At 37.2% G+C, this 12479-nt stretch overlaps 5 protein-coding genes across 8 annotated transcripts; 2 read left to right on the top strand and 3 right to left on the bottom strand.

Annotated features, from left to right (window-relative positions):
• The first annotated feature begins 91 nt into the window (after positions 1 to 91).
• On the top strand, positions 92 to 2892 carry LOC105564023 (proline synthase co-transcribed bacterial homolog protein). 3 transcript variants are annotated; one of them, XR_001009083.1, is made up of 5 exons: positions 92 to 637; positions 772 to 1132; positions 1253 to 1494; positions 1575 to 1716; positions 2604 to 2892. XR_001009083.1 is itself a non-coding variant. In XM_012016092.1 (4 exons), exons 1-4 carry the CDS (start codon positions 545 to 547, stop codon positions 1641 to 1643), a joined length of 765 nt encoding a protein of 254 aa, XP_011871482.1. In that variant the 5' UTR covers positions 93 to 544; the 3' UTR covers positions 1644 to 2008. The 3 variants fall into 3 exon arrangements, 1 of the variants encoding a protein (XP_011871482.1); XR_001009082.1 differs by lacking the exon at positions 2604 to 2892 and adding an exon at positions 2150 to 2302 and having other exon boundaries at positions 93 to 637; XM_012016092.1 differs by lacking the exon at positions 2604 to 2892 and having other exon boundaries at positions 93 to 637; positions 1575 to 2008.
• A 1353-nt stretch (positions 2893 to 4245) lies between these two features.
• Positions 4246 to 4980, top strand: LOC105564079 (protein FAM98B-like). Its single transcript, XM_012016179.1, has 2 exons — positions 4246 to 4254; positions 4624 to 4980. Exons 1-2 carry the CDS (start codon positions 4246 to 4248, stop codon positions 4978 to 4980), a joined length of 366 nt encoding a protein of 121 aa, XP_011871569.1.
• A 453-nt stretch (positions 4981 to 5433) lies between these two features.
• LOC105564022 lies at positions 5434 to 7007 on the bottom strand. Of its 2 annotated transcripts, none has more exons than XM_012016091.1 (4): positions 6762 to 7007; positions 6229 to 6335; positions 6082 to 6153; positions 5434 to 5966 (listed from the first exon to the last, which is right to left on the bottom strand). In XM_012016091.1, the coding sequence occupies exons 3-4, from the start codon at positions 6091 to 6093 to the stop codon at positions 5565 to 5567; spliced, it is 414 nt and encodes a 137-aa protein (XP_011871481.1). In that variant the 5' UTR covers positions 6094 to 6153; positions 6229 to 6335; positions 6762 to 7007; the 3' UTR covers positions 5434 to 5564. The 2 variants fall into 2 exon arrangements, with proteins under 2 accessions (XP_011871481.1, XP_011871480.1); XM_012016090.1 differs by having other exon boundaries at positions 6082 to 6134.
• A 175-nt stretch (positions 7008 to 7182) lies between these two features.
• On the bottom strand, positions 7183 to 8170 carry LOC105564020 (MORN repeat-containing protein 4). Its single transcript, XM_012016088.1, has 4 exons — positions 8077 to 8170; positions 7730 to 7913; positions 7518 to 7627; positions 7183 to 7371 (listed from the first exon to the last, which is right to left on the bottom strand). The coding sequence occupies exons 1-4, from the start codon at positions 8084 to 8086 to the stop codon at positions 7223 to 7225; spliced, it is 453 nt and encodes a 150-aa protein (XP_011871478.1). The 5' UTR covers positions 8087 to 8170; the 3' UTR covers positions 7183 to 7222.
• Positions 8171 to 8265: 95 nt separating this feature from the next.
• On the bottom strand, positions 8266 to 12454 carry LOC105564021 (MMS19 nucleotide excision repair protein homolog). The gene is made up of 9 exons (XM_012016089.1): positions 12270 to 12454; positions 11526 to 11764; positions 11118 to 11450; positions 10444 to 11038; positions 10036 to 10317; positions 9250 to 9959; positions 8906 to 9163; positions 8662 to 8826; positions 8266 to 8586 (listed from the first exon to the last, which is right to left on the bottom strand). The coding sequence occupies exons 1-9, from the start codon at positions 12364 to 12366 to the stop codon at positions 8386 to 8388; spliced, it is 2880 nt and encodes a 959-aa protein (XP_011871479.1). The 5' UTR covers positions 12367 to 12454; the 3' UTR covers positions 8266 to 8385.
• Positions 12455 to 12479: the final 25 nt, after the last annotated feature.

The following is a 12479-nucleotide window of genomic DNA, read 5'->3' as shown; positions in this document are numbered from 1 at the left end:
ATTCCGTACACGATTACCGACGACCATCGATACGTTAACGACGTTTGCGCAGCTTTTTCTACATGATAGAAAAGCTGCGCAAACGTCGTTAACGTATCGATGGTCGTCGGTAATCGTGTACGGAATTTAGGCCCTGGTATGGACTTTAATCATAATGACTTTAATGCCCGATTTCTTCACATCCAGTTATGTTACGGTTAAAGTTAAACGGGAGACAACTACCAGATCCATGCACGTGATTGGCCAAAACTTGAGATTAACCTCCTGATAATTTTATCGGGAAGTGAAAAAATCGGCCATAAGATGTTTACTATGCTCGACACGTGAGACTATTAAAGAATGAGACTAAAAAAAGGAGAGATATCCATACTAAGGAGGAAAAGAAACTCCAAAGTTTCTCAAACGTCGGTTAACTGCCAACCGAAGGTTAACTTATTCTCTTCTTAGATAACGAAATAGAAATAAATAGGAATTGTTGACTGGTTAAACAGTTGACCGACGTTTGTGAAACTGGCCCTAAATTCGATCGTTCGAGAAGCGATTTATGGCAATACTTAAGTGCAACATGGCAGAGGTGGCAGTAAATTTGAAATCTGTCTGCGACAAGATATCGCGTGCTGCCGCGAAGAGAGCACAGGTATTTCACGTTTGCTATTAATTTAATGTATAAAATTTATTATTCTTTAAAAAAAATTCGCTGGATAGTTGTACCAGAGAACGTCGCGTTTCGACAGTCAACGCTAAGGTTAGACCTTGAAATTTATTTCGCAGGAACATCAGTATTGCGAGCCGCGGCTGGTAGCAGTCAGCAAACTGCAACCCACGAAGTCGATAGTAGCCGCGTATCGGGCCGGTCAGCGACATTTCGGTGAAAATTACGTGAACGAGCTGATGGAGAAGGCTTGCAGCCCCCTGGTCTTTGAGCAATGCAAAGAAATTCAATGGCACTTTATAGGCAGTTTGCAGAGGAACAAGGTCAACAAGGTTTTAAGTGTACCAAATTTGTATATCATAGAAACTGTCGGTAGCGACAAACTTGCCAGCGCGCTCAATAATTCGTGGCCGAGGTTTCGAAAGAGCGACGGCAGCAAGTTAAATGTCATGGTACAAGTTAACACGAGTCAGGAAACGGGTAATGAGATATTTGGTTCATTTAATGCTTCACTTGAGAAAGTCATAAAAGGACGAAGTAGTGTAATTTGCAGTCCAACGAATTTTGGCTCACCCTGCATAAAAATTTATCTGATTGCAGAAAAGCATGGTTGCGACATTGCAGAAGTATCAACCCTTGTGAAGTATATCATACAGGAATGTCCTAATTTAAAATTTAAGGGCCTCATGACGATAGGAATGTTAGGGTACGATGTCTCGAGTGGACCAAATCCTGATTTTGTTTGCTTAACGGTATGCAGAGAAAAGCTGCGCGACAAATTGGGAATCGATATAAGGGATATCGAATTATCAATGGGGATGTCCAATGATTACGAACATGCGGTAAGATTTCTGGACAATCTGTGAATAGTGTTGCCAATAGATTTTATGTTTTATATAAGGCGCATTGTTTTCTATTGTAGATTGAATTGGGTAGCACAAGTGTGAGAGTGGGACGTGCCATTTTTGGCGTTAGGCCACGAAAGAATTAAAAAGACGCAGTATAAATGGTGCATTTAATCAACAATTTTACCTCTAGGACAAAGGATCTATCTTAAATTAAAGGTATAATTGTATATGTATCTTGACATGTATATACAATGAATACTTCTTCTGTAGTAGGCACAATTTAATTTTTATTATTTTTGTTAGCAAACAATTTTGTTATTCTAAAAATGTCACAATCAAATATTTTCTCTAAGATCTTTACCTCAATTCTCATTCTTATTCCGATATACAAAGTAAACACGTGTTACGTGCTCTATCTTTTGCTCGTTTTGTAACTTCAGTCTGTTGGCAAATGAATACTAAAGAGGCAGTACAAAAGAACAATTCTGATTGTGAAAAAATAACTAAATTAAAACAGAAGAAAATCTAGACAAGAGAAAATTCTATGAGATACATAATAAATTATATACATATAATATATTATAAATAAATGTACAAAGTGTATAAAGGATTAATAAAGAAGACTAATATGTATCAAAATTAATTTTAGACACTGTATATCGTATCAAGGTATTACTGAAGTGGGGCCTTCCAACTGACCTCATTGAAACTGTGTAATTTGGTGTATTGTAGCGCCCAAAATTATCAAGTATAAAAGTTAACATCGTCACTCTAAAGCAGAAAAAAGAGAGATATTTTGAAATGAGGACTCTTGTCTTTTTATCCCTCCTTTGTTTATTTCTAGATTTATATTAACTAGACAGCTTTTATTTTGCTGAATACTACAAATGTTTCTACCTTTCTCTGAAACTGTTCTACATATAATTTTATATATAATTTATCTAAATATGAAAATTTATAAAAATTAATAAATTTTGTAAAATATTAATTTATCATACGCACAAAGATGATATGATAAAAGGGCGTGGTCCAGTTCCAATCTTTAGCCTCATTATGTCGTACGGACATACATATGTAGGTCACCTTCACCGTTTTTTTTGCAGGAGCATGGTTCAAATGTATCTCGTGCAAGGTCACGAATTACGCAAGTTACTTCTCTTAAAAGTTATGGAAGTCAGTCAACTTTCTTCGCAAAATCACAGGGCATGTACGCAACGTCATTGTTTCTCCAGCAATAATTGACCGAAGTTGAAGCTTTACAGAGATGCCAAGAATTAAGAAGAAGCTTACGTAATGAGAGTTTCTAAATATTTTGGCATAATGTACCGTAATTTTTATCCCTTAAAATTAAAGTAAAAATCAATGGCTATTTTATTTTGGAAGATACACACAGCTTTTCTTTTAAAATTAAAATATTAAATTTATAACAATATAATATTTTTTTATGTTGGACCGTTCTATAACGCGTGTGATCAGATGCAATTTTGTTTGCAACTGGCGTTTCCACATAACTTTTGTGAGAGAGGACATTTTATGGATTCTGAAGATGTTTCTGCAAAATTATTTTTTTAAATAATTAAAAATTTAAAGGATTCCATGACGTACCCTTCTCTTAAGTTGCTCTCCGCATATATTGCAGGCAACAACTAAGAAAAATGATACAAATTGCCCATATAATATGCGTCAATAAAAGAACTAATCCGGTGCAACTTGATACAAACTTGCATCAGACAATCATAAATGAGGAGATTGGTGTACAGTATACAGTCAGTTGCGCAATATCCATAATGCGAAGCACGAGACATGCATCGATATTGCAGTTTAGCAATATATTTTAATAAATTCAAAAGCGTTATAAGGAATCAAGTTACATGTAACTACTTTATTAATATGCGAGTGTACGTAAACAACTTGTAAGTAATTAACTGTTCTTTCTCTCTCTCACGATTTAATGAAATAGAATTCACAAATTTATTGAATTTATTGCACTTACACGAATGCACTATCAATTGTTCTTGCTTCTCATATTGTTTTATGTTTTATCATAAAATTGTACTTGCCATATTAGGCGATTTTTGGCGATTGTTTGATACACTTTGGTATATGTACCAAACACTCACCAAAAATCGTCTATTATTTGTGCTCTCATGAATCACAAGAAAAGAATGCAAACTATTGCTTGATATATTATCAAAAGAATGTTACGAAAAGTATATGCGATAGAGCTTGAATGATAAACTTGAATACATCGATGATAGTCGAGCATTCTCGAGAATTAAAATTAAATTTTTTAAACCACGTAGTCAACCTGTTGACTCGTTTACAATTTAAACTCTGCGTTTTCGAAATGTTTTATCAATCTGTGCTATGAAATGCAAACGTTGGTATGTGAGAAAAGCTATTTATTTTGACGTATATTGCAAGAAGAAAAATTCACCAACTATTTCCCGCTTCTGACGTCATAATGGAACACGATTAGAGCGAGAAAACAGGCCGATTAATATACCGATCATCGAAGGCGGAAAATGTATTCAAGTAACAAGATATAATACTTTATAACTATGTGATGCAATAACGCCTTACCGTGGACAGAGAATGCGTACGCGTACAAAGAAGTTTTTGGGAAAAAATGCACCACGCATACTAGACAGGTTTGCTGCAGCACGCGTATAAATACGCTGTTAGATTTAGACAGAGCATTCAATCCGTTCCTCGTGTTTCAACGGGAAATAGAAAAACGACATCATGTTCAAAGTAAGTCCCTTCATAGCCAAAGACATTCAAGATTATTATCTGTGTATCACATATTCCGTCAGTTTGTAGAAAATCGACCAGAGTTATGAGACTTCAAGTTAACATTATAGATTATAATACTCCTAGAATTATTATAATATTTATATTATGAGAAGATTATGTATATAAAACGCATACACCGCATGATTACTAACGTTCCAATTTAACAACGGAACGTGATTGTCAACATATATAAAACTATTTTTCATTTTAAGAGTGGCCGGATATATAACGTAAAACAAGACAAATTTAAACATAACATTAACATTTCCCAGTAAATAAGACATTCCGAAATTTGTGAAAATAAATAAACGTTATTAAATCTTGCAGCTCCTGGTGCTTTTCGGCCTCCTGGCCATCACACAAGTCTACGCCGGCGTGGTCGCGCCAGCGGTCGTCGTGAAATCTGCCGCCACGTGGGGTGGTGCTGGATGGGGTGGCGCTGGCTGGGGTGGCGCTGGATGGGACGGCAAGGGCGCGTGGGGTGACAATGGCGCCAACGGCGCGTGGGGTGGCAATGGCGCCAAGGGCGCGTGGGATAACGGCGCGTGGGGTGGCAATGGCGCCAAGGGCGCGTGGGGTAACGGCGCGTGGGGTGGCAATGGCGCGTGGGGTGGCAACGGCGGATGGGGTGGCAACGGCGGATGGGGTGGCAATGGCGCGTGGGGAGGTGCTAAATTGGGCTAGATCTCTTTTACGTTGAACGAGAAGACCTACCAGCAACCACGCACATCGCAGAATTCACCTTGCCCTTAATGTCGGACACATGTGATCACATCTCCGCAGTTCTCCCCGAAGTCACCATTCACAAAATTGTTTTGTTTCTCTATCGAAATGTTTCTTCCCCCCCATGCCACTCGAAATTGTTGATAAATTATTGACGAACGTCATGAAAAAACATGAAATAATAATAAAATTTCGTACATAAAAACTTGATTGTTATTCTACCTCGTAGAGAGTACTTGATCCTCGACACGCCGCTATTACCAATTAAACTTATCCTAGACTAAATGCGACGATATGTTGCAATAGCTTCCGTCATATATTATTAATCCTTTATGATTCGTAATTAATTCAATCCCGTGAGAAACGAATAGATGGATCTATAGATCTATAGGGGTTGAAAAATGAAGCCTTAGATTATAGAACAAAGTGTGATTTTTATTGCGTAACTACTTACATTGTAGCACCATTAATTTGCCACGTACAGAAGTAGTTACAGATTTTCGAATAAATATATGCCGTATGAAGTTGCGCCTGATGTGATCGATTTAGTAAGCATAGGCGATTCCAATCGGGCTGCTGTAGCTCATATGAGACACCTCAACAGCTGGCGAGTAGGCTACTCCAAGAGCAGCTGGCGGCACGGCCGCCGGTATAGCGGCTGCGGCGTACGTCAACGGGGCTGGGTGAGCAAGATGAGCATAGGTGGTGACAGCCGGGTTAGTCACGCGGATGTCGGTCTTGCTCGAGCTAGAGAAAGGCGTGTCGATGGTCTTGGTTTGCGTGGCCACCTGCGCCAGATTGCCGTGGCTGCGTAGAATATTGTCGGACGTCGACGTGATGGCATGGGGTTCAACGTGCGCTATCGGCGCGTACTGGTACTGCAGGGCGGAAGGAACGCCGATGTAGCCGGCATTGGCCGCAGCCAAAACACAGGCGATTACGAACAACTGAAACAGAACTCTCGATAACAAATTGGCAACCTTAAGAGCGCAAATTCGTATTCCTATGCGTACACATTTTCCATATTCGACAGAATCTAATTTATCCTATCACCGTACATACCTTAGCTGCCATTGTGCTACGGGTAGAAGATGCTGCGATGACTTTGATCGTGTCTGAGTTGAAATACGAATGCTACAATCCGTGACAATCGGTACTTTTATACTTGGCGGACAAACGACGAGCCACACAGAATCTTTCGGTACTCACTGCTTGCCATGGTGGGATATAGTGTCAAGGATATATTTAATATTACGCCATTACGCCGGACACCTTGTTCCCTGTTGAATCGTATACCCTTGCGAAGATTCAAGTGCCTAAAATGTTTTCTCTTGTACACAATGTTTTGAGATAACATTTGAAATTTACTAGTTATTTGTCTTTATCTTTAACAATATTTAAATTTTAAAGCTCTTTACTTAATACATTGCTTTTAATAAGAATGCACTAAATTGCTAAGAATACCACGGTTGTTAAAAATGTTACTTTTTTTTCTATACAACTTGAGACAAATGAGACAAATTATATTATTTTTCTGCATGTCAAATTCTTCCATAAGACATCTATCTGTTAGACAAATTTTATTGATACGTGTCAAATAACTCTTTTACATTCTCGCGAAAGAGCAATATGGAGAATTACTTCTCCGTAACCTGCCTGTCAATTCTAAGTCTAAGATCTCGTACATTGTTATACTAATTGTAAAACATTGTGCGAATTTTGTATATCGATCGGTACCACACCTTCGTCTTCAAAACTGGAACATCCGGCTCGGCCACGCCTCTCCGAGCGGAAAGTAGTCTAGCCTTGTGTTCGCTCTCAAACTTTTTCTTTTGGGGCGTAACTCGTTACAATTACATTTCATTCTGTATTCGGGAAACTGGTATCACCGACATTACTCGTGTCTTAATTCCACGTGATAAAGATAAGTCTGCATTTCTTTTTCCAATCTTGTATGAATTCTTGAGATAAATACGAGATACGCTTCTGACGCTGCAATGTCAATGGTGAGTGGGTAATACGGGAAAGGTTTAAATGTACATCGCGCGTAATAAGATAAAAAATATAAAATTTATCCAAATGTATAATATAATGCAGACTTTTATTTCTATTAAAATAATACCAGAGCGGGAGTATAAGGCTGGCGAATAAAAATTACATACGTTCCCTTTTATTAGCTGTACTAAATTTATTTTATTTCCGCTCAACTGCACTGAGCACGTGCCATCATAGAAATCTTTTGCGCCTTCTGCACTATGTCAGGACAACGTCGTCGCCTTACTAATCTGCAATCTTGAAAGAAACCTTCATTCCTTGGAAATCCATGTGATCCATCAGCATAGGTCACTAAACCTGTGATTAGCGAATAAAAAGCTATAAGCTTTCGAAAGCATACAACTCAGAGTTGAATTGAAAAACGGTATGTAGTCCAAAAATTGTTGCAATGTTTTATTTACGAAATTATGAAGAATTAATTGTCTTGTAACTTGATTATATACCTAAGCCCCAGACACGACCTCCACGAAATTCCCCTTCAAATTTCATTCCGTCGGCTCGCCAGAACACACCATGGCCGTGAAACCATCCTTGCATAAATTCTCCCTCGTACCTAAGTAAAAGAGAATGTAAGTAGTTTCGTGTAGAAATATGCGCGACGATATTTCTGAGTTCTGAACGCGCAATCTCGAGATAAACTTGCAATGTAACTCACTTCGCTCCATCGGGAAATACAATAACTCCCAAGCCGGAGCATAATCCATTTTGAAACGCCCCATCGTACCGCGTTCCATTCGGAAGAACTAATAGACCAGCGCCGTGTTTCAATCCTCTGCGATTCCAATCGCCGATATATTTCGTACCGTCGTCATATTTGTACGCACCGTTCTTTGCCACACCTGCCGCCCAGTATTTAATTGATACACGGATATTTAATAAGAAATCAAATGTTCTATTTAATAAAGAAATACTCGTGTTCTTTTCTATGTAACATCAACAGAAACAGAATTTTACTCCTAAAACCAATGAGGCAAATGTTATTCTTCAATTGTAAATTCTTACCGTCACCCATGCCTGTGCTGCACTGAACGCGTCTAAACTAGCTGGAAGTCTTAATCCACTTACAAAGATCAATTCTTTATTCAATTAAGGAAGATGTCTACGACAGACGGGCATAGGGAAACCTTGGGGGATGCTCAGGAAAATACATTGTGGATTAGATGCATAAATAAACACAATCGCATACAAATGTAGATACAACATGTTAATATTCGGTAATGAGAAATTTACATTCAAAATATATGTAAAGTAAGGCAAAAAATTATTTATAAAATCGCATTAGATATATACAGGACCGAGCTGCAATATCGTTCACTCCTTCGACTGTTCTTCAGATGTACCCACTAGGTACCATCGAGTTCTCGCTTCCACCGCAGCCTTCCTGACTAAACGTTTACGATCGTCGATTATCATCCCCAATTTGTCTAACACAGTCTGCTTGTATAGAGTGATTAGAACCGTGGGATAATTAGCGTAATGCGCTAGGCATTCTAGAGCCGCAATTCTAACACCCTATTAATACCAGAATATAACTTTACATTATAGTAATATCAGAATTAAAAAATTGAAGTTACTGCAAATAATTACCATGATCCGATGAGTTGACAATTGCATAAGCCTTGGTATAACGCATTGTAAATTATCAGCAAATACGTCGTGTTTAGTATCAAGTAAAAGTTTAAATGACGTCAACGTCCAGAGAACCAAGTGTTCATTACTAAGAGACAGAGACTCGACCAACAGCGGCACCAACTGACACAATACATTAATCAGAATATTATTTCTATTGCAAGAAAATGTTATCAGTGATTCATTAATGATGAAAACTTACCTCGGTTAAGTGCAAAAATAATAATTCTTCAGGCATCTGTTCTAGCAAGTGTACCAAAGCAATAAGATAATTCTGTCTCGTTGCGCTTGTAAAATTAATGTTTTGTCGCAACAAATATTCGAACACTCTTTGTTTATAAAAGATTTTTACGTCGCAGAAATTTTCCGTTATAAAAATTTCCTCATATTTACTTACTAAAATTTGATAACGTTCACCTATAAATTGACCTATCTCATTGTGAGTTAATAGGCGCGTAAGCTGTAACAACAAAGATGAGAGTAGATTAATTTATCTATACTATAACAGAGTATTACAATATTACAATTATATTTAACCACACGTACATTCTCTAGAAAGTGTTGAGACTTTGCGTATCCTCTCATGACGAGTGCTTTGGTCACCCAAATTTGGAAGTTAGCTGTGTATTGCTTTAGCTTAATGTCACTGTCCGTATTTAAATTATTACTTATTTTGTCTTCCAGATAAGATACAATCCTATCGAGATCTGACACTTTCATTTTATTTAATAAAACAGACAGAAATTTACAGCTTGTTTGCCTTATATCCGGATTGCAATTGCCAGTTGCTAGATTATACAGATTTTCCACCATACTATTATTTATATTCAAGTTGATATCTTTCCGTAAAGAAATGAAAAGATTCATCATTATAGTTACATCGGTTTCGGGATTTTTCGTATTCAAAACCACCGCGTATTTTGCTACAATCGCACGTTGTTCTTCGATTGTAAGATTTCGTATAATTAACTGGCAGATATTAGATATTAACATCTCATGATCGACATTTGTCTGTGAAATTAATTTTTCAATAATATGACATTCCTTGTACAGAAATTGATATACGTTGTAATCAGATTTCTTAAAAGCAATTAGCTTCTGGATGTTCAGTAATATTGTGACACGTATATCAGTGCTAACAGTGTCTGTTAACATCGTAACAATTTTCGGGAGTATTACACAACCTAGTTCACGTATTTTTGCAATTGCTAATAAAGCTTTTATCCTACGTTTTAGTAATTCCACTCCCGTTTCATCTGAAACATATCGTCAATATCACTTCATACTTCTCCACAGAAATAAGTTTATATCAACTATGTATCTTTAACTTACCTGTATTTGATAACAATCTCTCTTTTACTAACAATGATATTTCTTCAAGATATAACGCAGCAAACTCTATAACAGTTGTGTGACATATACTTTGTATCTCATCGCATCCCGTTTCAATTTCATCGCATATCGTATTATACAACACAGAGCGTTGTACGTTATTTAAATGTGCCTTTTGGATTGTTAAACCAAGGAACAGTTTACTTTTTAATTCAATATTTTCTACTGTCAAGCTATCTAAATACGTTTGAGGTATATTTGTCCATGATAATTCTGGAACATCTAGATTAAATATTTCATTATGTTTATATATGTGCGAGACATTAGTATTACAGTTCAATGAGCCATAATGGGAGTAATAGTGCAAAATAAATGCGACTTTATCAGAACTTCATAGTTTCAACTCACCTTGAACGCAAAAGTCATAATTAGAACATATTTTCATAAAACTATTTAACGTTTCTATCAATGCAATTCTGTCGTTCAATGAATTCTTTGTGGAATATTGTCCGATACATAAAGGTATTACAACTTGCAAGATTTGTACACATATCGTTTTGTTAACCGCAGCTATTGTTTCCAATAGCGTTTGGACAGGTCTGTACAAACTGAGTTGCACATCGCATAACGACGACTTTGTATCAGTGATTATCTTGTCAATAAATTGTTTGCAAACAGTCTCATCGACTGACGTAACTTTAATTAAAGACGCCGTTGCTCGTAAAGCAGTGTCTCTTATTTCAACGTCTCTCCCCGGCACTATTTCTTTCATTAAAATTGCCCAGAGGTCTGATAAGTACGGCTTTATTTTTGACAGCTCAAACGTTTGAACACTTTCACGCAACAGATTTAGAGAATCTAGTTTAGCAACTCTGAGAGTGGAACACGATTTATCAATTATAAGAGGTAAGCAATAATCTGCAAACTCTGGGACAGCGCATAAGCAAGGCGCCAATTTCTCCGCTAAATCTTCCCGTGACACACTCAGATCCTCCATGCCAGACTGCAAAACATTTATAAATTATAAATTTGTTGTGTTGTATGAAGAATAACAAAAAAAAATTAATTGATGATATAATTACAGGATTAAAATCAACTGGGAAATAACATGCCATAACTTCAAACATTTCTTCAGTTAAGTGACCTAATGGAAATTCTTTTATAAAATGCGGTAGTATATTAAACAATAACACGAGGTTATTCGGATCTCTTTCACCATCCATAGAGTTGATAATACCATAAACTAAATCTGGTCCCATGGATCTCAGATCATGTGATCTGTTCTCTATTAAGCTTTTAAGTACAAAATATATCTTGCGACGTTCGGGCAACAGCTGAGATTGACACTGAACGTGCTCAAACATAACTCTCAGTAATGACGACGATGCGTTTTCAGGTAAATGAGTCATGTTTACCTGAAAAGAAAGTTTATAATGAATTCAAGAGCGGAAAACGACGCGAGAGATGAAACCTCGCGGACAAATACTCACAATTGCTTGAATGCCATTTAGTATAGATGGCACAATACTGTAGTGATCCTTCATCCTGTCGCAGTAAAATGTTGTGATAAAATGCAATTCAGATTCATTGAGATAATCCGGGGGTAGCTGCGACAAAACGAAGGAAAGTGCCATGACTCCTTTCTCCCTTGTGAGAACATTTTGGTCTGTCATGTAAGAACCTAGTATCTCCACAAACGTGTACAGTTTCGTGGAACCTAATTCTATTTCTGAAACAAAAGATTTTAAACGATAGAGTCAAATAAGACCTGTACATAAAATCAAACAATCAGCGAGAAAATATTTTAATGTCTTCTGTAATGTTAGACTATGATTTTCATATATGTACAATACGAAATTTCAATTTTAACATAAAATTCTTAAATCAAGAGGGATGCAACAGCGATTGTGGTCACAAAATTGTGGATAACATTAAGACAATTAAGGCCCGGTTTCAGCAAACGTCGCTCAACCTTAATCTCGGTTTAATTCATACTTGTCTCTTTCTAAAGTAACCAGTTGGAAAGAGAGACGGAGAACGAATTAAGCCGAGCTTGAAGTTAAACAACGTTGGTGAAACCGAGCCTGAATGTACGCCATGGGATTCCAAAGCTGCAATTAAGCACGAAACTTGTTTTTTTCCCTCCGTTTCTCTTTCTACTAGTTGTTTAATTTTGCCGAGCGAGTGAAACGTGTCTAAAAAAAAAAAGACTTTTGTTTTCGTAAAATACATACCGGAAGCTATGTTTCTGCATAACGAACATAAAGCCGCTGTGTCTTTGAAACTAATATCTAATCGCTCTTTTAAATCAAAATTCGGGGACGAGGCCATAACCAAAAACCGTTGTTTACAAGGGACACTCAGCACATGATCGAGTCACGATAGCGAGAGGAAGCAAGAGAGGTGCGTGCGGTGCCGGCGGTGGCTCTAATCGACACACAGTA

Source organism: Vollenhovia emeryi, unplaced genomic scaffold (genome assembly GCF_000949405.1).
Source record: "Vollenhovia emeryi isolate VEMERY1.0 unplaced genomic scaffold, V.emery_V1.0 DF939169.1, whole genome shotgun sequence".
Classification (NCBI taxonomy): domain Eukaryota; kingdom Metazoa; phylum Arthropoda; class Insecta; order Hymenoptera; family Formicidae; genus Vollenhovia; species Vollenhovia emeryi.
Note: the sequence above shows the minus strand (reverse complement) of the source record. Positions and strands in the feature narration are given on the sequence as shown.

Excerpts from the sequence above, each read along its gene's own strand:
- LOC105564023 (XM_012016092.1), top strand. The coding sequence starts at position 545 with ATGGCAATACTTAAGTGCAACATGGCAGAGGTGGCAGTAAATTTGAAA. Across the intron at positions 1,133-1,252 it reads TAACACGAGTCAGGAAACGG|AAAAGCATGGTTGCGACATT; the intron begins GTAATGAGATAT and ends ATCTGATTGCAG. Across the intron at positions 1,495-1,574 it reads CCAATGATTACGAACATGCG|ATTGAATTGGGTAGCACAAG; the intron begins GTAAGATTTCTG and ends TTTCTATTGTAG.
- LOC105564020 (XM_012016088.1), bottom strand. Across the intron at positions 7,628-7,729 it reads GTATTTCCCGATGGAGCGAA|GTACGAGGGAGAATTTATGC; the intron begins GTGAGTTACATT and ends TCTTTTACTTAG. Across the intron at positions 7,372-7,517 it reads AGGTCGTGTCTGGGGCTTAG|GTTTAGTGACCTATGCTGAT; the intron begins GTATATAATCAA and ends CGCTAATCACAG.
- LOC105564021 (XM_012016089.1), bottom strand. The coding sequence starts at position 12,366 with ATGGCCTCGTCCCCGAATTTTGATTTAAAAGAGCGATTAGATATTAGT. Across the intron at positions 11,765-12,269 it reads ATGCAGAAACATAGCTTCCG|AAATAGAATTAGGTTCCACG; the intron begins GTATGTATTTTA and ends CTTTTGTTTCAG. Across the intron at positions 10,318-10,443 it reads TTATGACTTTTGCGTTCAAG|ATGTTCCAGAATTATCATGG; the intron begins GTGAGTTGAAAC and ends TATTTAATCTAG.
- LOC105564022 (XM_012016090.1), bottom strand. Across the intron at positions 5,967-6,081 it reads GTAGCACAATGGCAGCTAAG|TTGTTCGTAATCGCCTGTGT; the intron begins GTATGTACGGTG and ends GTTCTGTTTCAG.